Source organism: Malurus melanocephalus, unplaced genomic scaffold (genome assembly GCF_030028575.1).
Source record: "Malurus melanocephalus ecotype Western Australia unplaced genomic scaffold, MMel_1.1 scaffold_10, whole genome shotgun sequence".
NCBI classification, from domain to species: Eukaryota; Metazoa; Chordata; class Aves; order Passeriformes; family Maluridae; genus Malurus; species Malurus melanocephalus.
The window spans coordinates 4,221,331-4,248,472 of record NW_026623242.1 but is presented as its reverse complement, the minus strand read 5'-3'; the positions used below and the strand labels follow the sequence as shown (position 1 = coordinate 4,248,472).

The following is a 27,142-nucleotide window of genomic DNA, read 5'->3' as shown; positions in this document are numbered from 1 at the left end:
GGCAGCAGAACAGAACAATGTACAGTTTTAAGGAAAAAAAAACCCTGGTTTTTAGTACATCTAACAACAGAAGAATGAGGAMAAAATTAAAATGCTTTGCACAAAAGCAAATTAAGTGATTTGCCTCTTAGCAGGATATAATAAGCATAATTATTTTAAAGTGTAGTGGCAATCATAAACTTGAATCACAGAATGATTTAGGTGGGAAGACTTTTGGAGATAAAGCCTTCTGCTCAAATGGGATCAGAGAACAGGAAAACAGGTTTTACTGTAGGTAGAACATGATATCAGAGGAGGATATACAGGCTGTATATTCAGTGGCATCACACAAAATCAATCAAGTCAATTGAGGCAAATGATTTGCCATCTGCTTCTTTTTCCTAATCTCTCCCATTGCAAAGCTTCCACAGAATTACTTTCAGGAAAGCTTAACACCAAAAGCCTTACCCACTTTCAAATAGCTCAGTAGGCTGAGAAATGAAATTGTGAGTTATCTCAGGCTGGAAGAAGAGAAATCATGTACTCATCAGCTGGCACAACCATCACTCTTCCGTGACTCAGTTTCTCTGGGATAAATTCAGTTGTTCAAGGTGATTGCGAACAAGCTGTCATAGGATATTTGAGACATCTGCCACGGTCTCTAAGATATGGCAGAGCACCTAAGGATGCTCTCACTTGTGTAGCGGCAGCACAAGGCAAAGTAAGATACCTGATGGCACCTTGAATGGAACCAGTTACATCTGTGAACAGCTAAATGGGCCTCTCCGTCCACTCAGTGTTCACAAAGAGACCTTCCATAATTAAACATGAGTTTCCCTATGAAACTTTTTCATTTGTAAGTGAAAAAGGCAAATTTTCAAAAGTTGCTTGTTAGAAAAAGAAAGCTTCAGCACAGATTTTCAAACATAGTATTTAAAAAAGGCACTGCTGCAGCATTTTATAAGTACTGTTTTAAATAAGAACTTTTAGTTTGCTGATTCAAAAAATTGCAGGGAGACGTTAAAATGACTGAAACTGAAATGTAAGGTAGTTAAGTTACAGAATTGAAATGAATGTTCTAAACCAATTTTTCCCCATTTTTTGCTTTGATTTTTGTCCTGATTCAGTGCAGGGAAATGTTTTGATATGTCGAAAATTTCTGTGGGATGGGAATCCATTTCTTATTCATCAGTAGCACTTACTAATCTTTGTGAAGTATTCTGAGAATATAACAGTCCAAGACCTCATATCATTGAAGGATATGATTAAACTATTTAATACAGAGACAAAGTGAGGCATAAAAATAGTTTAAGAGTAAAAAGCATTAAAAAAATAAATCCAAGAGTATTACTGATTGGTTAAGACACCTACCTCCTTATTTTAACCACCAGAACTTAATATCAAAAATGCCAACTCTGTCTCTTTAGTTAAAGGTAACAATCTGTTAAACCCAGAGAGGCTGAAGATGAGAAGCAGGGAGCAAGGACTCTTTGGCATTTGTTTCCCATTCTCTGCTCTCTCCAGATGGAAATGCTGCAATTTCATGTACATAGATACATGTGTTCAGGTGAGCAGCACTGAGTCAGAGAAGGGAACACTTTCCCAGTGTGGCCATTGCAAACACTGGTGATTCCCTGAACAGGTTGGGATGCTGACATCGCATTTCTTACTGTGGGAATATCCTTCTATGAGTCATCTGCAAGAACTCATATTGCTTGAATTTCAGAGACAAAAGAAAACCACAAAAGCAAAGTAATGAGAAAATGTGACCTTTTGAAAGCAAGTAAATCTTACAGAACAAAAACTAACACTTGAAGATTTGTATTTTTACTTTGGTTGAATATCTGGCTGACCTCCAATGACATATGAAAATAATGGCAAGTAAAAGAAGCATTCAGATGTAAGGCTGCAGATGTTTCTGGCTAATTATTTTAATGCTCATTATCAATTAAAGGGCGTAGAAAGCTGATAACATGAACTAAGTAAAGGATAGTGTGATGTTTGGATATTAAATCAGTACAGAAGGCAGACAGTAGAGATTGCTGATTTGTTCTTGCCAAGACAAGTACAGTTTCTGTTAGTGAGATTTGCAAGGTTTGGGCTATTATTTCATAGTGTCTGATATGGAGCTATTTTTTTACTTTTGCTGAAAACAGTTCTGATAACACAGGGATATTTCAGCTATTGCTGAGCAGTGCTTACACAGCACCAAGGCCTTTTCTGCCTCTCACCCCACCCTATCAGCAAGGAGCCTTAGAGTGCACAAGAGTTGAGAAGAGGCACACATGGGACAATGGATCCCAAGTGACCCAAGGAATGTTCCATGCCATGTGACTTCATGCTCATACAAAGCTGGAGGAAGAAGGAGGAAGAGGCRACATCATGGCATTTGTCTCACCAAGTGACTGTGAAGCAAGATGAAGCCTGGCTTTCCTGGGGATTGCYGAACACCTTCCTGACCATGGAAAGTGGTGACTAAATTACTAGTTTTGCTTTGCTTGTGCACACAGCTTTTGCTTTCCCTATTAAGCTGTCTTTATCCCAAGCAATGAGTTTTCTCACTTTTACTCTTCCAATCCCCCATCCCAATGGGGGGAGTGAGTGAGCAGCTGTGTAGGGCTTAGATGCTGGYAGAGGTTTAACCACAACACAAGCCAAAAGCAAGCCTTCATTTCCAGTGAATGGTAAGATAGTGAAGAATCAAAGATAAACTGTTAACAGAAACCTGAAAGTGTATTCAATTAATCTATAAAAACCACAAGCCTTGTTGCAGTGATACCTGGAAGCATTTATTCCTAGGCTGAGAGGACATGTAAGGTGGTCAGCGGAAAATGAATGAAAGCTGTTGAACAGAAGAACAGCTTCAGAGCTCCTTACTACAGAAAAAGATTCATAAGAACCAGAACTCAGCAGGATACAATTTTATAAGCTACACTTTCTAGAAAGATTGTGTTGGGAAAGATAATTTAAAAGCATCATAGAGATTTTCCCAGGTTATAATACAGTATAGTATCTCATTCAGTAAGGAGTAATTCAGGTTCCWGGGGAAGCTCAGGAAATCACACACTTTTATTAAGTGCAATTCTACAAGAGTGTTAGTTTTGTTTAATGGATAAGGAGCTGACAATATATTCATGTTGTGAATATCATTCTCACAAGACTGAAGAACACAGAGATTTCATTAGATTTAATACATGCCAGTAAAGTGATTCTAGGCTGTGCCCAGAGGCGTAACACAACAGAAGATGTTATTCCCTCTCTCACAATTATTACACCTCCTACACTGAGACTGGGAGTCAAGGGATTCCTTGTGCCCTGTGAGTATGGAAGACGGCAGACAGAAAAGGAAGATTTCACTAACTTTGTAGCAAAGACAAATACAAATGAAAAATGGATAAAGGAAAACAAATTTGAAGTAACTGCAATCCCCTGAACATTGCTTGAGGTATTCACTGGTCATCTGCATACGCCCAGTGTGATCTGAATTACTGYGTTCAGAGTGAGAACAAAAGGTTTAGTACAAATAACAGTGAGAAACGGGTGAGTAACACTGGTAGATGTAACTGATTAAGTTGGATTCCCCTACAAGGGAGATGAAAAAGCAGACAATAGCAAACTTTTTCATCAAGGAACAAGCTGCAGACAGCCAATTTGAAACCAGAAACATAGTGCTTTAGTTGCATTAGCAGGAGAAGGCCTCCTGGTGTCTGAATCAGACAGGACTTTCACAAATCCTACAGACAGACGATTTCTGACTGCAGCACTGCAGAAATGAAACAGCAGGGCACAGGAACTGTGACATACACCACATTTATTGTAGGATGCAAATCAAAAGTTTGTTTGGTTTAAGCAAAATCAGAAAAAAATGTTAATATCAGGATTCTGGGGTTACTGGGGCTGTGCCCTCATCCCAGGATAACAGACTGATCAATAATAAAAAGATAAGCTAAGGCAAAAAAAGGGACAGGGAAATTAATAACACTGACCACCTAAACCAAACACTGTCAAAACCTAGCTGAGCTTCTTCTATCAGTTCTTCTCTTCTTTCTCACTAATGCCTCACCCTATGGAGGTGAGTAAATTTTTCTGTCAGACCAACCTACCACCCAAAACAACTCAACAGGGTCAGGTCTAGATAGGTGCTGCCAGGCAGATAATGGCTTCACCACCTGGTGGCTCTGAATGGGCTCCACACCTAAGGTGTTAGATTTTTAAGAGTATTTCAAGCTTTGAATAGAAATGAACTTAGCAGATGTCTCATGGATGAACAAAAAATAATTGGTAGAGTAGTTTTCCTCCTAACTATTAAGGCTTACCTAGTTTAAGGTTTTCAAAGGCTCTGATTGGATGGGCAGTTGAATAAAGCTAATTTATATTTCAGAGGGAAGCAAAACTCTAGGATTTGGAAGATATTTGGAATTGTGAAGCTATTATAATTTTGAATACAAATTATACTTAGCTGCACACATGGTGGAAATGGTGAATAATCTTTATAGTTTGGAGAAATATTTAAAATTTCATGAGAGTGAGTAGGAAGCTTATATTCTAGTCTTGAAAGAAGCTCGCACATCTGAGATGACTTGCTTCTAATGATAAGCTTCTTTATTCGCAGCTCTGTCTCAATACAGCTGCTAATTTTATATATTTCTCTATTACATATGCTTTCATTTGGAAACTCATATTAAAAAAGGCAATCATATTGGTATACTGTAAATGAAGGGTTGATAGCTGCTTCTAAGAGCAACTATTTATRGGATGCATCATGGATTGTTTAGGTTTTTTTCTGTATAAGAACCTAAATAAAAAGATATATAGAGAAAATATCTTCATTGTCTGTAGTGTACTGCTAGAATGTGTTTTAGAGGAATATACTTTAGAGGCATGTATTTTAATACAATAATTGACACTATAATTCATCGGTAGTCATAACAGTGATTAACATGTTTAACTACAATATATTAGAGATGCAGATTTTGTAGTTATCCTTTACTCTGCCATAGCCCTAATTCTTTCTGGATATTGCAAGAATTTTTGGAATAATTTTCAGCAATAAATAAGTTCTAGAGCTGAAAAAGGGGAAAAATTTACATTTTCCAGGAGTCTTATGTAAAACAGAATGTATTTCCCGAAGTAATGACAACACGAAACTCCAGACATAAAAAAAAGATTCAGTGCTGTAACAGCAGCTCTAGCATGAAAGAGTTCATGTGTGGCTCTGCTCTGTGGATCTGCCTTAAGATGACAGCCTGCATATTCTGTTAGAAAACAGCTGTATGTCTTTGGCCATCCTATCTAAACTTCATTATCCTTTGGTTTCTTGAGGGGAGACAAAAGTAATTTAAATGAGTAAATTTGAATCTAATTACCAAATTCGAAAAAACCACAAAGAAACATTGTCTGATAATAACATAACATCATATAACAATTATCTGATTACTAAGCCTTCTGTAAAGGTCTGTGTAATATTACCTACATATTTCATCTAAAAATAAATTATTAACGAGGTGGTTATAAATATTATGAAACTATCTGAAACTGACTCATTTCAGTGCCAATGCCAGCAGTGTACCTTACCAAATTTAGAAAAATGATGTGGGCAAGGAACAAATACTACAAATTCTTTGTCAGCACATGCTGTCTCCCGCCTGCCTAACAGTACCTTTTACACTAAAGCACAAAAGGCTTCATTTTCAAAAGTGACAAGCAGCTTTGAGTGCTGAATCAAAGACGGATACAAAGAAGCTTGGTTTAGGCAGTGTTAAGYGTCTGTCCTAACAGCTGCCTCTTTACCCTGCAATAAAGCTCTTCATCTCTCCAACATCCTCTGTTCCGCCTTGCACCACTGCAAAACATCTTTGCAGAATTGCACACGTGGTGCTGATCATGCAAACCCCATCTCTGCATCGTCCTTCACCTGTAAGCATAACCCCTTGACTTGAGCACAGATCTGCCATTTCCCTGATTGCAGCACAAGGATGTGGGCTGAGAAGGAACCACAAGAATGAGAGTAGCACTTTAGCTACATTTACAATCCTCCAGTATGTTCTCAGAGACTTACGACCAAACATTTTTCAGCATATTCCAGTGTTCAGTTCTGATTTTTCCTCTGAATACTATGAATTGAAGCAGGACAAAAATATAATCCTATGATTGCTTCTCTTTCCTCGGTAAACTTCCCTAAGAGTCCCTCACCAAAGTATCTCCTCAATAAAACCCAAGATTATACTATTGACTGTGAAGGCTTATATGAAGGGATAAGAAAAAAACCCTATTATCAGCAACTTAAAAAAGCAGGAGGAAGAAGACATAAAAAATGGAGCATGTTAGAAGTTTTATCTTCTGGTCTACAATGGGGAACTCAGATCTCTGATTTTTCCAAAGCCAACAAAATATAACATTTATCCACCCTCATCCCTCCTTTAAAACTTGTCTCTGCCAAATATTGTCTGGACTTTCCCCAGACTGCTCTTTCCCTCCTTAAAGCCCCCACTTCAAGCACCTTTTCCACTTCCCTGGTATTCCATATTTGCCTCTTCCAGCCCCATGACTTAAATGCTCCAACCCTTGCTCATGCCAGGATCCTGCCATGCCATGATCCCTCTCCCACCCCTGCATGTTAAGCAGCTCCCCACGAGCRCTGCTGTCCTTATTGTCCTCTTCATCTCCCAAAGACTTCACTCTATATTAAAACACAGTGCTGCTCTCAAGTACATGCTCCTTTCCTCAGCATGAAATTGATTTAATTAATGTGAGTCAATTAACTAGACTGGGTATCTAGCAATTCCTGAGAGTTAGTATTAGCAAATAAGATGAGGAAAGTGGCACATTCTGCAGTGACAATAAAATACAACAGCAGCTTTTCTCTGTCAGCCTAACTTCTATCAGAATACAAGTGCTGCCACCACACAGGAAGCAGCAACACAATACACTAATTTTGTCTTCTTTATCATTCTTCAAATTCTAACACGGAAAGTTGCCCATATACCACACACCAGATCACCCTGGAAGTCTCTCAGTGAGAAGAGCTCCTCGCAAACAGAAGCTGTGAAATGGTTTCAGAAATAAAGTGTTAAATTATAATTGGCATTTTTGCAGTCTTTGCTAGCAGCAAAATCTTGCTGGAGACACCAACAGAGATATGTACTGGAAAAGATTTTAAGAGCATTTCCTATTCTGATTTTTTAAAAAAATGCAACCATCAGAAAAGCCTCTAAAAATAGAAAAGCAAGATCAAAAAAACTGACTTTCTAGTGGCTTTCACAGAAAAAAAAAATCCCTATTGCAACAGGGAGTGCACAGCACAAGGGCTGTGCCAGCAAACACAGCAAAGGCACTGTTCCCCCACGTGCCCAAGGCAGGCTTTGGCTTTCCCCAGGTCAATCACAGGGGCAGCCCCTCTGCCCTCTCCTTTGGAGAGCAGCACTCTGCACAGCACTGTCCCCTCTCAGGCTGCCGGGGTTAAGGACTGTCCTTATGCGTGTCAAAGGACAACATCCATTGGTGTCATTGAGCTGGCCTCTACTCCAATGCATATTTCAAGAGAAGGAGCMCCTCACACTTTCTCACTCTTCTGCAAGAACAAATATTTTCAAGTCCCTGCTTGACCAGCTTAAAAAAAATGGTTAAATCAATATCTGTCAGTGCTCATGAACAGTTCTGTGATCCACTAAGGACTCTTGATTTTTTCATCTCATTCCTGTTAATTCCATTTCCTCTGTGTCTAATAAACTGGTCACCTTGCTTTCCTGGAGCCTGTTCCCTTCATCATTATTACTGCTGATACAGAGACATTCAGGTCAGTGCAGGTGAACTAGGGGTGCCACAGCTACTCCCTAGGTAGCAACACAATAGTTGTTTCTGGTAGAAACACTGATACAGCCGCAATGTTTCAGGTACAGTAAAGATGAAAGGCATTACTAGAAAACACTCAAAGGACTCAAGAAAATGGAAGATGAGAGGATATTTCTCAGAGATAGGGAGGTAAATGAGCACTTTGTTTTCTATTTATATTTTGTTAGCCCTCTCTCCTCAGTTTATGGAACAATATTTGTCCATATTATAGTCCTTTTTATTACATAATTAATACTATATATGCTACATTAATCCACAATTGCTCCAAGAATGTAGCDAAGATAGTAATCAGCATTCCCCTTGTGCTCCTAACATTTTGGTTTGTGTTTAACTAGCTCCTTAGCTGATAAGTGGACAGTGTAAGTTCCCCATCATTGCTCAATAATGCCATACAACTAAGCAAGAATACACACAGTAATATCCAAACACAGCTATGCCTTTACTATGCAAATAATGATCAGTAAAGAGACAAGCACAGCCCTTTCTCTGCAAAGCCTGAATAAATAAAGAAGCTTTGTCCAGGAAATTCAGAAGAGAATTGAAGGGAAATAAATTCTGCAGTTAATCATTCATCTTGGAGTGAGTGTTGAGCAGCTCTGCAGCCCACTGTAAAGCCTTTCAGCTGTCACAATTACTACAGGCTGTTAGACCTATAAGCTGTACAGCTCTGGCTTTGCTGGTCATGTCCATGGCTTGCATTGTTCAATTGAATTCTCCCCGGTTTAGTTACATGGAGAAAAGCACCRAGGATTACCACACTACAGCATGTATGAACATCCTGTCCAGATTCTGATTTGTAAATTTTCATGTTTTTCTCTTTCTTAACAGCTAGCTGTGTTCAGTACCTAGCAAGACATTTCCCTTTAGGATATTATCATGAACAAGTGAAGATTAGCTATGGAAACTGCATGCATGATAAGAACACTGTGTAAGTGAGTATTATCCCAGCAACATTAACTTAATTGTTTTGATAACATTGGAAAGGCTATTTCTTTACTATTGCAGAGACAAGCTCTGTATATTTTTAAAGGGCAAAACACACCCACAAGAAGAAAGCTTTGGTCTGCKCTTCAATTTAGTATATAAAAGGTTTATGGATTTCATCAAAACTGGTTAGTTTATTGTCTAGACCACAGATAATTTTTCATACGATTTTTTGTCAYATCTGTGAGCCGTTTTGTAATGATGGATGAGACTAGTGCCTTAAAATAATAGTTTTCTGTAAGCAGGGAAACTCACTGAACCCTGTCAGATGGAATATCACCTTCTCCCCTTTAGCCTTATAATGTAAGGGCATAATCTATTCTCACAGGGGTACACAGGAGGCCAGGACCAAACCTACACTTAACTAAAGGATTGTTATACAGGGATAGAATATGAACTATACAGTTATAATAGGAGTTTTAAAGTTTTGCTTGCATAAGCTGAAATTGCTACTGAAACATTATACCAACTCAGGCTTTGGCACTCAAATCAAAGCTGGTGATTTTGGCCCTTCTAAGGAATGACATTTCTAGAAATAGTGTCTGTCATTGTTTATTTTCTCATAAAATGAGAACTATGGMTTCATGTGAAGGCATAAGTGTCAAGCAAGATCTATGTTCAGTTTACAAAGAAGTGAAATTGTATACCTTCTATAATTTCAGAGCAAATGTTAGAGCTTAGGAAGGCATACATTTGATTGTATGCACAGAAATAGATCACAGTTTGTATATGTATTGCTCTTGAAACACATTTTTCTACAGGTATAATGACAAGGAGCGCAAATATACAGGAGATTGGAAAACCAACTCTACATAATCATTCTGTTCTGTAGAAGAATTAAAGTCACTTATAGTAAGGGACTAGGCATCAACCACTGCCAAAGGTATCAACAATTTTCACTTGTATTGTTTATCACTTAGAAAAATCTGCTTGCTGCTTCTGTCTTCCTCTATATGGTTTCAGAGTTAAAAATTAAAYATGCAGCTTCACATTTCATTTTTAACAGTTAATTGCTGTATAAATACACATCAAAAAGCAAACAGACATTTTAAAAAACTAGAAGGGTTCTGAAATATTCAGTTGCCTCTTTATTTACATTTCTTATGCAGTAGATATATCTGAAAGACCTACTCTGAAGCAAGTCTTTCTACAGTAAGGCAAAGTTAAATTTGCCTAGAGACTATCTGAACCAAAAATTTAAACTCCTCATCATTCTGAAGGCAATAGAATTGACATTTATTGCTGTGCCATACCAAACTACAGCCCCACCTCTGGATAACTAAAGACTACAGGGCAGATGGATGCTTTAAGAGCCTTCCCTGGAGCTTTCCAGTGTTGTCTGTTTAGATGATAAACTCCTGGAAATGCCTGGGTCTCAACATTTTCCTGTGTTTCGTGCAGCTCTGCTTCTTATGATGTTTAAAATGATCATCACGATTAATCCACAGATAAACTACCCTAAGGAAGCCAATGTTGCCTGCCCTGCAAGAGCATGGCCTCAAACGTGGCATAAATACCATTTGCTGCCCATTATTTACAGTGCCTATTATGGCTCCCCAGGGAGCCGCGCGTCCAACGCCTAAATTCCCGGGTCACGCAGGGGAGGTAAGCACCAGCTTTATGGGTCTGTGAATTARGCCACTGATGTGTAGCACCCSCAAAGCCTGCCTGCTGCTGATGTGYATATATATCTCAGCAGCAGACATCAGCAAACCCTKGTCAACTTCCCGACCAAAGCCACCCACAGAACGAGCCACAACACCGCACCGGCGCTACCACCTGTGCTGGTGAACCTGTACAAAAACTGTGTCATGTCACACAAAGATTAGCTCTCTCAATATTAAAAACCAAGGTAGAGCAATGCATCTTGAATTATCAAATGACCACACACTAATGTGGTTTTCCCTGTCTACTGCTTTCACAATAACTAAAGYAACAGTCACTTCAGCAGTGGGAAAAAAGAAAGGAAAATAAACCACAGAAAAATATCTAGGTCATTGCCAGCTAAAAGATGAAATTGTTTTCAGTGTATCAACCTTGGTTTTTACTTAATGTCATGGTACAAAAGGACACCATTGACAGATGGCCATTGTGCATAYCCACCCTGTGGACAATGCATGAACAAATTGCATGGTGAGTGTTTTAACACTCAGACACCAATTTATAATGAAGTCATACAACTTTAATATAAGTTGGTAGATGATTTTTGAAAGGTGAATGGCACAGATAAGTTTCATCTTTTGCTGGAAGTATATAGTTCCTGTTCTTTGATATTTATATTTACATAACGTGACTTTCAAACAACTTCACTGGGAAGCAGCAAATTTTAGCTCCGTCTGCTAACTGGCTGGAGTAAATAACCCATCTGTAAAGCTTTCCCTGGGCAAGGGGTTTCTCTCCMATTTGTGCTTAAAAGGATGTGGAAGCACAGAGAAAAACAAATCCAAAGGGGCAAGAGAAGGGCAAAGAGACTTGCCAAAGGAGATACATATATGTATGGTACTGCCTGTTAGAATACTAAATTCCTGGCAGGGCTCAGATGGGTATCTTTGTGCTCCCTCTAGCACTGAATCTTATTTCCAATGTTTAGAAACAATAACTTTGATAAAATCTATGGACAAAATCTCTGAAGAAAACCAGGAGAATATGTCCTGCTGGTGCTCCACTTACAACAACATACAGTTTGCATTACAAATTAATATCATGCATGAAAATAAAATTAGGTCTAATTCTCACCTCTACTGGGTTTATATGGCAAGGTTTTGRTAGCAGGGGTGCTATAGGGGTGGCTTCTGTGAGTAATTGACAGAAGCTTTTCCCATGTTCAGCAGAGCCAATGCCAGCTCCAGAAAAGACCCACTGCCAGCCAAGGCCAAACCCATCAGTGACTGGTAGCACTTCTGAAGTAACATGGGGGAAAAACTGCGGGGAAAGAGCAGCTGAAGAAAGGTAAATATGTGAGAGGAACAGCTCTGCAGACACTGTGGTCAGGGCAGGAGGGTGGGCAAGAGATACTCCAGGCGCTGGATCAGATTCCCCAGCAGCCCATGATGCAGCCTGTGGTGAGACAGGATGTGACCCTGCAGCCCCTGGAGGAGCACAGATCTGCCTACAGCCCATGGAGCACCCCACACTGGAGCRGGTGGAAGCTGGAAAGGGGCTGTAATCCMCTGGGAAGCCCAGGCTGGAGCGGGGTCCTGGCAGGACCTCACAGAGGACCCACACTGGAGCAGCCTGTTCCAAAGGACTGCACCCTGAGAGAGGGACCCACACTGGAGCAGTTCATGAACAACTGCAGCCAGTGGGAAAGACTCATATTGGAGCACTTTGTGGAGAACTGTTTCCTACAGGAGGGACTCCACACAAGGGAAGGTGTGAGGAGCCCTCCACCTAAAGAGGAAGGAGCAGCAGAGATGTGTGATGAACTGACTGCAAGCTCCATTTTTGCTCCCCTGTACTGCAGGGGGGAACAAGGTAGAGAGACTCAGGAGTGAAGTTGAGCCTGGAAAGAGGGAGAGGTGCAGGGAACGTATTTTAAGTTTTTGCGTTGTTTCTGCAGTACCTTCTCTGCTTTCTCTAATTCAATTGGTAATAATTTGCCCCCAGCCCCAAGTCGAGTCTGTTTTTCCCATGATGGTAACTTGTGAGTGATCGCTCCCTGTCCTTATCTCACCCCAAGAGTCTTCCCTTATATTTCTCTCTCCCCAGCTCAGCTGAGGAGGGCAGTGATAGAACAGCTTTGGTGGCCACCAGGCATTCAGCCAGGGTCAACCCACCATAATCACCCTGGTATCATTTACACACCCAGCAATCTTTATTCATGAATTACAGCAGCAGTTACTTCAATCAATACTGAATACCTAGAAAATCTATTTAAGGAAGTCTCTACAATACTTAGGAGGCTTAACATACCTGTTTTAGTCAATCAAAAAACTAATAATTGCTCTTCTTCTCAGTAGTAAAATCCAGTCAYATTACATAACACATATATACACTTGCACAAAAGAAATTATCAAGAGAATAATGGAGAATCTCTCTCCTGCTGCACTGAGCTGTGAGTCATGAACACTTCCAACAGTCCACATTCCATTTTTTAATCTCTTTTTCACAAAGAAACTAATTTTAGCCCAGAATTTAGACAGATGCTTAATACCCTGTTAGGTTGTTCCAATACAGCCAGAAAAAACAACTATTTACTCTGTGTCATGTTTGAGCTCCACAGCATTCATGTTCTAAAAAAGGATAATGAACTTCTAAACACTTTCCAATAAATGTAACTATAATTTTAGGCCTCTCTCAACAGGAATATTCTACAAGTTCCAGACATGTCAAGCAAAATTTTTTATTAAATATTATCGCTTAGTAATTTAAATCTACTGGACAAACACGGAATATTCCAGGTTCATAGTGTGCCCTCTCACACTGAGCACAAACAGGTTAACACAGAAACTTCAAAGGCTATCATGCAATTCTCTAGCATCAGCTAGCAACAGCTATTCTTGGCCTTAAAAGACAATGCCAAAACTGCTTGAAACAATGAGGATTCCCCAGGATCAGCCAGGAATATCAGCTTGTCTCTGGGATGAAGCAAGCATGTAGACTCATCTGGGAACAGGAACAAAGCAATCTAAGAAGTGGAAAAGGGCTAGAGACAGAGATGCTGATTTCAGTGTAACAGCTCCTGTTGGACCGGTTCAGCTGGCTCCAAAAAATGAAACAGCTGGAACCCCCTGCCTTGTACAGAGGTCCAGCTCAGCTCCTGACTGTTTCCCAAGTCAAGCAGGGTCTGTATCTGACACARATATTTACATCTGCCTACTCAATGTATGAGCGTGGAGAGGTCCCTTCCAAAGAATTTCTTAAGAAGTATCAGACCTTCCAACCACATTCCCAATTACTTCATGGAGTGTGACAAAATCAGAGGAGAAGCTGACGAAGCAGATGTGTGATGCAAGCCACCGTCACAGAGAATTGTCAGGGTGCAAATGGGCAGTTTTTTCCAATTCTTTTAATTAGCCTCAACTTTACTATGGCTCAAATTAAAGCATCACCACATGCTGTGGATCCCAAGCAAAGCTCAGGTTTCTAAAAAACAGTCTTCATTAAAATGCACACATAAAGCACTTATTTAAACAACTACAGCTTCTTGAAATATAGTGAGGTATACAAGTACCTGTTGTCCCCACGGGCAGGATCCTTGGGTTTCGCATCACTATCATAAACAAAACGCTCTTGGGAGATGACTATGATGTTGTCTGTAGTCTCATTTCCCAAGATAGTGATAACAGGATAACCCATCTGTAGTGTCCACTGATCCATTACTTCTTGGATATTTACAGATTTTCCAACCCTCTTTAAAGCCTTGAAGAAAAAAAACAACAGTTTCAGTACATTGAAGCAGCATCAACACATAAAACGGGGATTTTTTGTCCYTGGGATCATAACTGGTCTTGGAAGTTAAAATAACCATGCAGACACACACACACATKTTTACACCCAATACACAGATGCTACACAACTGAACTTAAGGCTCTGTGTATCTTAAAAATAAATACAGAGTAATCTTGACAGAGAGGAGAATGACGGTCAGAAAGTCATGTTTCTCACATCATTTAAGTACTTCTGCTGCAACAGAAGAAATAACCTGCTTTACAGGATTTTAACAACAGACACATAAATACTTTGTAGCTATTCTTAACTAGATAAGGTTAAAAAAGACCAAGTGTTAGTTGATCTAAGCACCTACAATAAGGCATATTTGAAGYGCCTTAATTTCTAAAAATACAGAGCCTCTCTTTTCTGAAAATCATATGACTAGTTATTTGAAAATACTGTCCCTTATGTCCMAAGTTGAGGCTATGTGTCCCAAGATATCCCCTGCTGCTTCTTAAACTGCACCTGTCACAACACATGGAGGATTAATGTGTTTGTATTTGATTCCATATGCCAATAAAAATGCAGTTATACAAGTGGACTTTGATCTGAAACATGAAGAGAGACTATGGCATGGTGGGAGATGAGACTGGATAGCAGGAGAAACAGGGATCATTTGTTCTTCAGCGATGGACATGCTCATAGCTGTCAAACAGCCCAAGAGCAACCTCTGATGAGCACAAGCAGAAGATGTCTTCAGAACTGATGCTGCAATTGCACTGCATKAGGAACAAAGGGGCTGGCAACAAAGGCATTTACAGCTGAGGCAAATGGAATTATTGGTTGCAACAGTAGATATGAGCATACAGAATAGCTACAATGGTTATGGACCCAAATACAGTCTCATTTTTGTTCTTTATTAGCTGTGGATTCTGCTGTTCTTTCAAGACAATGTTCATTCCTCTGACCTCCCATCCCCCAGAACTCTCCCAGAGGCTTTAACAGAGGAAAGCAAGAATGATTTTTGCAGTGACATTCAGCTACAGATTAAGACATAGATTTAAAAGCCTGACTGTATGTTACATGTCTCAACTCTCATTAGCAGTCAGTACAGACACAGGACTCGGCTCAGCTGCCCAAATGAAGGTGACTAATCTCATTTGACCTTTACCTGACACTCAAGAAGAGCACAGACTTCCCCATATATCTTATGCTAAATTGATTACACACACCTGAATGTCTAGAACATCCTATGGTACCTAACCTGGCTTTAGTTGCCTGTATTTGAACAACCATCTCAAGTGTTTAGTCAACAGTCAGTGGTTCAGGCTTACTATAAAATAATCATGTAGTGGTTAGCCAACTGAATTACTCTCTTTTCTCTGCTGACTATATGGACAAGATTTCTGGGACACCTGTTGTTCCTTTTCACCCAGAGGCAAAGGACATGTCCTAAAATATTCAGCACACTCTTTCCAAACCGGTGTACCTACAACAGACATGTTTCTCATGTGGCAGCTGGAAGCCAGGTAAGATAAATGAACAGAAACCTAGTTAGAAGTCTGTGAATGGGCAACTGAAGACTCAGTGAGAACAACTGGATCTTGAAAACCAAGTTTACATCTATATCCCTGCTTGTTTAGATAAATGCAGATGTCTTGACCTCCAGCTGAATCCTAGCTGTGGTGTCAACTGTTACAACTACACTGTCATATTATGTATGGCTTGAACTGGTACTTGTGTCAAAACTCTGACTGCACTCCACATTGCCTGGCACTCTGTCCTTATTTCTGGAGAAGACTCAGACTACCTCAGACTAGCCCCAAAGAGGTGAAATTTAGGCACGCTTCRCTCATCTTAGAAAAATTATAGTCTGCCATTGTGGATCCCTAGACCAGGATTTAGAAYTCAAGCCAAGCCTGGAAAGCCAAGCCTGGATGTAGTAATGTAAGTCTCTACAGGATGCCAAATGTTACAGTAAATACTTATCTGTTTATACAAAATTGTAAAGCCTTAATAGTTTTGTTCATAACAAAAACCTTAACTCCATACAAAATCCCAAACACACATGATAAAAATGCCCAAACTCGGCATTTTCATGTGCTTTCCAGCACTTTCCAGTTTATGAGTCTCAGCACACTGCCACTGAAGTCAGTGATAGCAGATTCCATGAAGCTCCTTTCACTGAATATCRGTGACACAGCACATGCAGGGAAATACATTCTAACATAAAGAATTGAAATGCTACAAAACTCATATTTTAATGTTGCCACTAGGTTAACTCAAATGGAATTTCTTTGCATCAGTTTTTTATTTGTTCTGTAAGATCTCAATACGCACTGTTCACTCCGGATCTCACCAAGAAAAATACGATAGCGAATTCCTGTTTCTCAGTGCAATAGATTAAAGCATTTTACCTTTGACAGTGTGTTCCAGAGATCATTTCTGGCTGCATTGCCGTACTTGTGAATGGTTAAATAGTCCTACAGAAATAAAATAAAAATACAAGTCAGTATTACTAACACAAGCCAAACAACTAGAGGTGTGCATCACTGCTATTACAAGTTAAAACACATCAATGTTTGCATTTGCTAGAAATCTAGAAATGGACAATATGCTCATCCTAAGAGAATAAATAGTTTTTAAGCTAGTTTGTAATGCAAAAATTGTTGCTAAAATTTTCATTTACATTTAATGCTCTTCATTTTCTGTGTAAGTCATTCCACAAGCTAAATATTTTGAATATATACATTTAGAATACATGTCTAACCTTTGAAGGGGTTCCTAGGTAATTCTTGGCAATGAAAGGAGAAGGTGCTGAAACACCATTCCAGCTGCTATTTCAGCAGGTCGTTCTGCTTTGTCTAGTGTCAAAAATTTGCTCACTCGGATGACAGTTGGATTCATTACAGAAGATTTAACTGAGCAATAGCCTATCTGAACTATGAACTCTTATCTAAGGGCATCCTGGCCCTTCAGTGTCAAAATAGATCATACTGGCAACTAGGGCTGTAACAGATTACCATAAAGGCTCTCCACAACAGGGAGCAGTGGAGGAGGTGYGACAGGAACTCAACTCGGTGCCTGTGCACAGGTACCTACACGTGTGTTATAATGCCATATGTGACTCAAGTGCCTGAGGTTATAAACTGAATACTCTCACTTATTCTGCCACAGTTTCAGTAACTGAAGGTCCATTCTTCTCCCTTAACAACCAGAAAGATAATTCCTGGTAAGTTTACATCATATTAAAGTAACTTGCCAAATTAGTAGTTTAAGCATAATGACCAGCTTAGGTCTAGGTCCTTCAGGCATAAAACTCTTCCTATTTTTAATGACTTCCTGAGAGACAACACCATTATTTCCCACCATCCTATATCCCTTGATAACAGCTCATTCAATTACAAAAGTGAAATTCAGCAGTGATTATTTGAATAACATGCATTTCAAGCATTTGATTGGAAGAAATAAGTGAAAAAAATCAGAGCAGAGGTTGAATATCAACTGGTTCTCCTGCAACTGAATTTCTACCATCTTTACACAATGGTAGAAGACAAACCCTAATTTACTGCACAATGATAAAACTGGGACAAATTTGCTGACTGTGTTATCTGTACTTTGTGTGAAGTAAGATACTTTGGGAATAATTAGTATTTGGAAAGCAAATTTTCTGATACACAAATTGTAGCACCTGTGACAGATTTAGCTTTTGTCAGCCAACTCATAGCAAAACAAGCAACAACTCCCATTTAATCACAGACTAGGAAGGCTAAATGAGAACACTGACTCTGTAAATGCAGTGCTGAGTCTTAACAGTGTCATGAGACTAACTCAAAAAAAGAGACAGTATTATATATGCTGTACCTATAGCACACTGTGCTTCCATTTTGTATAAAAATACAGGATCATTTAAGGCACAGTGAAACATTCAATAGCTTCCAAAGCTGAAGAAGTTGAATTGCAAATTAGAAAGCTAAAATAGGAATAAACAAAAGTGGGACAAGGTAAATAAATAACAACAAATATACGATCTCCATTTTAAGCAGTACTAGAAAATGCTGCACATATTGGTCCTTCTGAGAGATTCTTTCAGAATCATTATAGAGCAAAATAAAATGGGTAGAACACTTGAGGATTCCATACAAGCAATAATTCTGTTTACCAGTCTACCATTAGACATTATATATGACTTTCACATCTTGTGTTCAGAAAGACTGGAAAGAGATTAAATGCTTCTGTCCTTGGGTTTGGTTTGGTTTGTTTTTTTCTCCTCCCAGTACACAGACAGGGAAGTTTAAATGTGGCTTGTCACTCAATTAAAAATTTATTGCCCTCCAATCTCACGTGTTTATCTTGCAAACAAAAACAACAGGAATCCTAACCACTATCCTGAAATAAAAAAATAGGATGAGAAACCAGAGTTCTTGGTACAGTCCTTGTATCATACAACTTAATCATCAATTTTGTCATTATTTCATGACAGTTGCATCAAGACCATAAACAGAGCATAAAACTAGGAGTGTTAACAAATGTATTCTACACAAAAAGCAGTGCAAAATGACAGTGTGCATCAAAATAAGCTTTCAGTAGTAAATCTACATTGCAACCTCAAACCTGAGTGCGCTTTCCAGAGGTACAAGAGCAAGTTTTCTGAACCAGATTCCATCAARTACCTTCCTATTCCTATCCTCATATTTTGTTTTTAAAAATAACCAGTAGCAGACACCTGGAAAAAGTATAAAACCAGAAAAGCATACAGTGGTACCTCCTATAAATACTCTTCCATCATACAGCACATCGTGGCTAATGAAATCTTAAACAGATTAATATCCTTACATTTAATAATTTAATAATTCTGTGAATTTGGCTAGTTAATTTCTGAACCTATACAAATTAGCATTTGCAACACCTTATGAAAAGCATTTCCCACGTCAGTGACCTGTTGTGTGATATCTGTTCGCAATGCCTGCCTGTCTGCTGGTTTTAGCTGCTGCTTCCTAATTCTAACACCAGAGGACACAGTGCATTACTGTTCCCCACCTCACTCTCTCCATTCCACCCATATTTTTACACATCTATATGAAATGTATCCCCACCCTAGAGCTCATATAGTTGTTATACTAAGAACTCCACCAGACTCAACAATTTCCAGCTCTGCTGCAAAATTACACTTTGTTACTGCCACCCCAGYTGCTGACTCCAAAGGAAGTTTTGATAGTTTCTGTGACCCCGCCTGAACTTTCACTACCAGATGATCAGCCTCACTTCCTTTTCCATTGAMAGGCATTCAGCTTAAAAAGGAAAAGACATATCAGCATCAAATACATATCAGGAAGTAGTAAAATAGGAGCCAAAGATCTATACATACCCTGCTTGTCTCTTCTAAGGATGGACCAAGCAGGAATACAATCCATTTTTCCTCCTGGGGACCCATATCTAAGTCTTAAGCAGCTTGCAAAGGGGCGGAATACACATTCTCATTCACTGCTATTCTCCAGGGCAGGAGCATTAGCCACCCTTTGCCAGTATATTCAGTAGAAAAACCACAGCAAACAGAAGAGAGATGGAAGCCACAGAACAGAAAAGGAGAATGACACTGCAAACACAGCTGTCTGAATCTAAAGCTGTACTCAGCACAGCTCCAAAGGAGGCAAAGTGACTTAAAGYCACTTATTCATAAACACATATGCCCAAAACCATCTGCCTGCAAGGCTGCTTCCCATCATAAACTTGCAAGTCTATCACTGACAAAAGCTGTTCCATCAACTGCAGTATGCTGGAGCACGAAGATACGCATTAGCCACCTTCCTTTCAGCTACAACCCTACAGTATACGAGAGCACAAAAGATGGCATGAAAAGCTCTTTAACAACTCAAGACTCAAGAGTACTCTTCTACAACTCCATTCTCCTCCACCATAATGCTGGCTCTAAATTTTTTCATTGTCATGCAGAAAGAAGGAATAGAGTTCACAGACCCTAGGGCACTGTCACTCAACATGAAAATTAATCAAACACTCACATATAAAAGTAATCATTTGGGTTTACATTTTCAGCACGCATCCTCTTGTAATATTCTTCCTAGTATCTTGGCATTAAAACATGAAGCTGGTCTTTGCCAGAAAGAATAATGGAATATAATCCACTCACCTCTATCGATAAAATATTAATCAGACAATGTAGTTTTCTAATATATTAAAGCAAWTCTTAATATAAAATAAATAAGTAATAGCCTGAATCTGTGATACCATGAAAACAAAGTCCATTTACTGCACAACCAAAACATAAGATCTTTCAAAAAATCCCAACAGATTTAGACTACAACATAATGTGTTATCATACAGTAATCTTAATCGCCTCCCAAAAAAAAGAATTAAAATGTTCAATGCTTTTGAAGTTATTTTTTGAAAACTGAAGCAGATAGCTTGAACAGTAGTAGGAACAGTGAAAAATGCTGAAGGATTTTGAAAAATGGTTTTAGYAATACTATATTGATTAAGCTTGCAGACCTTTTATAGTATTAGATTGTTCTAAGAAAAGGAGATTATTTAAAAGGAAAAAGTCTTTCATTTCCCTGCAGTATTAATTTGCAATATTACCTAGTAACTAAGACTCTTGGTTTCAAAGAAATTAACTACCCCACTATCCAAACATGATAATGCTCACAACTAACACAAGGTAGTGACTGAAAAATGCCAAAAGTTTAAACAAGTGTAAGGGGGAATGAGCCTCCAAACAAGTGCCTTACTTTCAGGAGAGATTTAAGATCTATTAAAAGAAACTGAAATATCAGTTCTAGGACTAAACTCCTTTCTCAGTTAATCTGTATGAAGTTGATTGGTCAGCTGAAGGAACAGTTCCTGACTTACATGAGTGATGCTGAGATGATTGACATTGAATAAATTCTTTTTTCTCCTAAAGATAAGCGGAAAATTCCACTATATGACTGAGGAAAAGTAGCAAACTATATTCATATTGAATTGTTGTGGCTACGTTTCTCCTTTCTCAAGGCTCAGGAAAAGCAGACTTGTCTCTACCTCCCTTTTTTGTATTTCATTCCTATTCCTCAGTGCACATCCTCCTCCCTTCAGCCTACAATGTGTTCTTGTTCAGTGGTTTTATACATGACTACTGTGTATCACCGAAGATTTAAAGCTACAAATAAAAACCTTTAGCTCAGGTAGAAACCAGGCTCTAAGGYTCCAGGTATCAAATGCAGTGTGTTTGTTTTCCTGAAAATGTATATACTTAAGCCACCAGACACCATCTGACAAATGCTGACTCTCCAACTACAGCATGCACCTTTTTCCTCCCTTCCTTCACACTGCTAACATCAAAGCTGCTATCATATATAATCTTGACATTCTCTAACATTCAAATAAAAAGCTTGGGCAAGGGTCAGGTGGTACTGCATATGTTTGCAATGGTGAGTGATAAACAAGAGGGAGTGAGAACCAGTGGCAAAGGACTACAAGCTAGAAAACAATTAAGATTCCCATAAGAGAGGAAGACTACTGAATAGAAAAGCTAAAACAGCCAAGTAGATTTACAGTATTTTTCAGCTGTACAACAGACTAACCCTTGAGAAACACCTAAAGGAGAAGTGAGCACCCTCCTGGATGCGCAGTCAGACAAGCAACAGGGTACAAGGAGTAGGGAAATTCACCTTACTGGTCATGGTCAACACTGTGAAAGGCAAATTAGTTGGGGGTTAACTCTATTTGTGTCAAGAATTAATGTGCACCAATGAGTCAAGCTGCAGAGCTACCTCCAAACTGAAAGAACAACTTTGATCAGACCAGTTATCAAAACACGACTGCAATGCCAGCTAAGAAAAATACAGGTCTTTCCTGGAAAAGTAAGCCAAACAAGTGCTTCACTTTCTACACTGTTTTACCCAAAGTGCCCGAAACTGCTTTCAGGCAGTCTAGTAAAAACCTGCCAACCTACAGAATATGCTAGAGTTACAGAATATATTTCCATCACAGTTTCTCCCAGAGGATAAAAAATGTTGATATTCTTCCTATACTTTAATCTATTACTGCATTAAAATGTGTACTCCTACAAAAATGAAGTTACCCACAAGCCAAGAATTTAACCAATTAAAAAAGCCATTCAACTTACAGCAACAAAAATCCAGCACCAAAATTGTATTGAAACAGCAAACACATAAGGACTATRTGCAGATAGCAGGCCTGACTATATAGCAGTGCTTACCCAGTACTAAAATTATCACATCTCTTTTCTATACAGCCATAGCATCAAATGCATTCCTGTCTCTGCCTTGAGCTGCAGTTTGATGATAAGTTTGGTGGTACAGCCAGATTAAGCATGTTGCACAACCTCTGCTGCTCCTCAGTCCCATCCCCCTGTTTGTGAGGCTACTTTGCAGACTAGACCCCTGCAATGGCCTGTATAGAACTAAATATAACATTCTGCACTAAAAACACCCTTCATTCTTTGATCAAGTCCACCAAAGAGGACTCCAAACTTTTCCACTGGTATAAATGGTGTCGGGAAGACATGGATGGATGAAAACAAGCAGCTGGAGGCAGCCTTGAGGAAAACAAAATAGTGGTTTCTTAAGCCAGTGTCCTGTCCAAGTATGTGCCAAGTATTATGAAAGAAGCTGGACAAAAAGATGCACAGTGGTGTTTCAGAATATAGTTAAGAGAAAGATTACCAGTGCTTCACATTCAAGGGAAACACAAATTTTATTCTGAAGTGCATTTCTCTAAAAGTGATGCTCAAACGTTTTTTTCAAACGTTAAAGTAATGGTTGGTAGTGTCATTTCTCACCAACAAACTAGTTTTTACAGTGAACTAGTGAGCCTTCATCAAAACTTATGTGTGGAAATGCATTCAGAAATGAAGTAGACTAAACTCAGAAACTTTAAGTAATAATTAAAACACTATCATGAATCAAAAGAAAGGGAAATATCATTTAACTTCAATTTTTAAAAGTGCCTACATGGGGCTACAATGAGGTTTAACTAATCCAATTATAACTCCCACCTCCTGCTGCTTTGAGTGAACTTCTGTGTAACTTTTGTGTAAAATGTCTACTACCAGGAACTTCTTAGCTAGCTTCTAGTTCAAACTCACAAATAGGTAAAAAGAAGTTCAAAAAAGACCGAAAGATGTACAACATACTTCAAAGCCATAATGCAAGAATTCACTTCAGCTGTGCTTTGCCTTCTCTTGGGGCTACTATCTCAGTCAACACATAAAATCCTGGGGAAGGAACTCAATGGAATCCAATCACTGTAGAGCAGCTGTAATTCCAGCCCTTAATTTCCAAAAGGTACATTTAGACTTTTTTCACATACAACAGTGATATAATGCTGACAGACCAGCAGCAACTGGAAAATACCCAGTCAACATGTCAGATCTACAATTAAATCATTATGTCCAAACAGCAAGCTATAACTACTAATCAGAAAGAGTACAACTGGAACCACACATGGAAATAAATCCTAATTTTCCCTGGAGCAATGATGCTGAATGGGCCACATAATTACAACATTTTACTTCATCCATTTTCCTTTGTAATTCATGATATTCCCAATCAATCTGATAATAATCATATCAGCAGAACTGACATTTCTGGTGTTTTATGGGCCAATGGGAGTTATAGCATTGATTTTGCAGGAGAAAAATTAGGGCATTGTTGAGAGTATCTCATCCATGGTATTAGACGTATCATTCTCTTCATTTAGAGGACCCAGATAGGACCTGTGCCCTGGTGTATGCAGGCTCAGATACTGCAGAAACTAGTAAAAGAAAGGAGGCAAGAGCCACCATTAAGTCAATGGGATTGCTTTCTTTGCTCTACCTGTGGCTTGTTGATAAGAAACCAGTATCGTAAATCAGAAATCAGCCAACTGAAATTGATATGGCCTTGTCATTTTCATTCTCACACAAGAAAAGAATAAAAACTTCAAATGACTGTAAAGAACTTGATTTTTCAATTAATAATCTTCTGCAGTGCAACACAGTGAACTCAATGTAAATGGGGCATCTAAAACCGATTAAAATTTTGTATACAGGCAAATTTCCAACTATTTTAAAATATATCCCGCTTTGCTGAGAATCCTTGTTAAAAAATCAGGAATACTGAGAGGTTTATTTCCCTTGTAAAAATTCAGCTTCACCTTTTAGCTGTTAACATGAAGAGAAGGAAGGTTCCATTCTGAAACACGGCAGCAGCAGTAGCAGGGTGGTGGTGAAGCAGTTTAAAAGGGAACACTTAGAAGGACTGCAGCCAATGTATGGCAGAGCCTGATGGTGTCTGCTGTGCAGAGAAACCTGCTAATAGGCAAAGTTTAGCTTTAAACAAAAATATATCTGATGTATTATTTGGTAGTGGTACTAAACTACTGAGCTAAGGACAAATGCTATAGAAACAAAGCACTCTGCAACTGAAATGCATATATTTATCTGAATTTGTACATTCATTTAATTCTGTCTTGTCTGGTTGTATAATACACTTCTACCTAAAACCACACATTGCTCAATAAACATATTCTTAGTACACACACAAAAAAAAATATGATGGAAAGTTTTCCAGAGATGGCAGCTGCTAATTGTGACAGGTTGGCTGCTCATTCCTCTGCATTAACTTGAACTGTGCCCAAGAACTGCTAACCAGGCAAAAACATCTCTGCTGTACTTTTCTGTAACAATTTTCTCCATATAAACCCCAGACTTGGAAAGAACTTATTGCTACTTACAATGAAAAAGTCTCCATAAATCAATCAAGAAAACTTACTCTAAGCATGTCACAGTGTCTAGACCATAATGACCTGCAACACTTGTACAGTAACAGTGAATAACAGGGAAGCAGCAACAGTGAAGATCTGACTTTTAAGTTACTTGCTGTTTGTATAAATTGAGTGAATGTTTCTCATGGTGCAAAACACCYTCATACAATTCAGCCCCTAGAGCTGCACCTTTTTTTGTTCATTTTTGGAAATGAAGACACCATAAAAATCATTAGCCATGTGGCTATGTGGGTGTCTACCTAGCTACAGTAACTTAGCTTTAAATGCATTTAGGAGAAGGAAAGGGATGGGGAAGCGAAAAAGAGAGAAGGAAGAAAAGAAAGAAAAGGAGAAAGTTTTCACAACAGCTCCTTTTGTCCACCAGAGATTCAGGACTCTTTTTTTTCTGAATACCTCCCACTAGACTGAACGTTAATAGATTTATTTATTTAATTTCTAATATATATTATGTGTTAACTAGGAGTTCAATCCTGCAACATTTGTGTGCTGAAAATATCCCCATTGACTTCTAAAGAGCTAATGGCAATTTTGATTGCATAAGAGTGGCAGAATTGCAAACAAAATGTTTTACTTCCAGTGTCCTGTAAAATCCACTGAGCTGACTCACAGTTACAGAGGTAAAGCTGGAACTGAACTGCTGTCAGATAAACAGTGTAATTCTCTTCCAAAAGAAAACATTTTCTTAAATAGCTGCTCAGCCTGCTGACATTATCTGGGAATTCATATCCATCACTCTTCCTCTTAATAATTCCTATATTAAAAATGAAGGAGAAAACAGTCATAACTGAATTCCATATGCAACAAAAAGAAGCAGCTCACTGAAAGCACACAAAGTGAATAGCTGTGCAGTATCTGCAACACAACTGACCCTAACATTGCCATAAAGGGCAATGCTGTTCTGAGAAAACAAACTTTGTTTATACACAGTGTGTATACTAATGGGTTTTCTTTCTGTAAGAAGCTTTAGCACTGTACCTTCCCACCCTATGAGGTTTATGTCCTCTGCAGTAACTGCTGGTGATGGACTCTGATACCACACTGGATGACATTTAAGGAAATTGAATGTAGCAGTAGGAACTGAGGCTACAAGGCAAATAAAAAGCATATGGAACTATTGAGGAGAAGAACAAGACAACAATTCAGTTAGCATGGTCCACCTTGTGAACTGAATCAGGCATTTTCCGGGTACTTGCATAATTAAAAAGCCTGGTAAAGCTGCACACCAAAACAAAAATAAAATTAAAAAAAAAAAATATAACCCACACAAAACACAACAAAACAAAATTAACTTTAGCATTTCTCAAAAACTGTACATTTAAATTATGCAACTTCAAACATGATTTTTCTTTAAGCATTGGCATTTCACTGTACACACAGTATATTCAAATACTCTTAGAGACAGAGGAAGAATTTCCATTTTTGGAGCGATATCCTAGTCTGGCCCCTATTATGCTATACATCTTTAACACCTTCAAAGGAAAAAAATACTGTGACACTGCACCTTAAAGAAGTTTCTTATGCAAGAAACTGACCTACCATCTTCTATTGAGTTGTGTAAGTCAAGTCCATAACACTGAATTCCTTTAACAAACATAAACTAAAAATTCAGAGGGATCTAAATTAGAAGCAAAAGAAATGCTGATGGGGCAAAAAAGGTGAAAGATGTTAACAATCTTGTATGACATGCAATGCAAGRAACAGTGATGTCAGCTCCTGTGAGATTTCCTATGACTTCTTATGTCCTCCCTTTAACATGCTCAATTTCTCCAGTAGACAATTCTCAGATAAAGGGAGATAAATAACTTAAAGACAGTTAATTGCCAGAACAAACTGTGGTGATTCTGTGATGTTCACCAAGGTCATACACTCTAATTTTCTAAACCAGAGGAGGTGGGTGCAGAATCAGCTGAAAAATACTCAATATCAACTAAATGCACCAGCTGCAACACCAGAGGTACTCCAGCTGTAAAGATGCTCCTCCTGAGTAGCAAAAGTTACTTCTTTCAACTGAGCAAAGGAAAACTTCAGGTAGATCCATGTWCATTGTTGATCTGACCTTGATCCTAAGGCGCCTGATTTTTTTGTTTGCTTGTCTCTGCAGCTTTTTTATGTTTTTACAGAAAACTCTTGAAAGAAGTCTCTAATGTTGTCTCATTAGAGATAGCAAACAACT

General features: G+C 38.7%; 1 protein-coding gene across 1 annotated transcript in view; it reads right to left on the bottom strand.

The window, feature by feature from the left end:
• TRHDE (thyrotropin releasing hormone degrading enzyme) overlaps positions 1–27,142 on the bottom strand; it is a 196,463-nt gene that overhangs the window by 56,870 nt on the left and 112,451 nt on the right. The window contains exons 8-9 of the mRNA XM_057377926.1: positions 16,605–16,670; positions 13,988–14,175 (exon numbers count right to left, since the gene is read on the bottom strand). Coding sequence (XP_057233909.1) covers positions 13,988–14,175; positions 16,605–16,670 — 254 coding nt within the window. The remainder of the gene's footprint in view (positions 1–13,987; positions 14,176–16,604; positions 16,671–27,142) is intronic.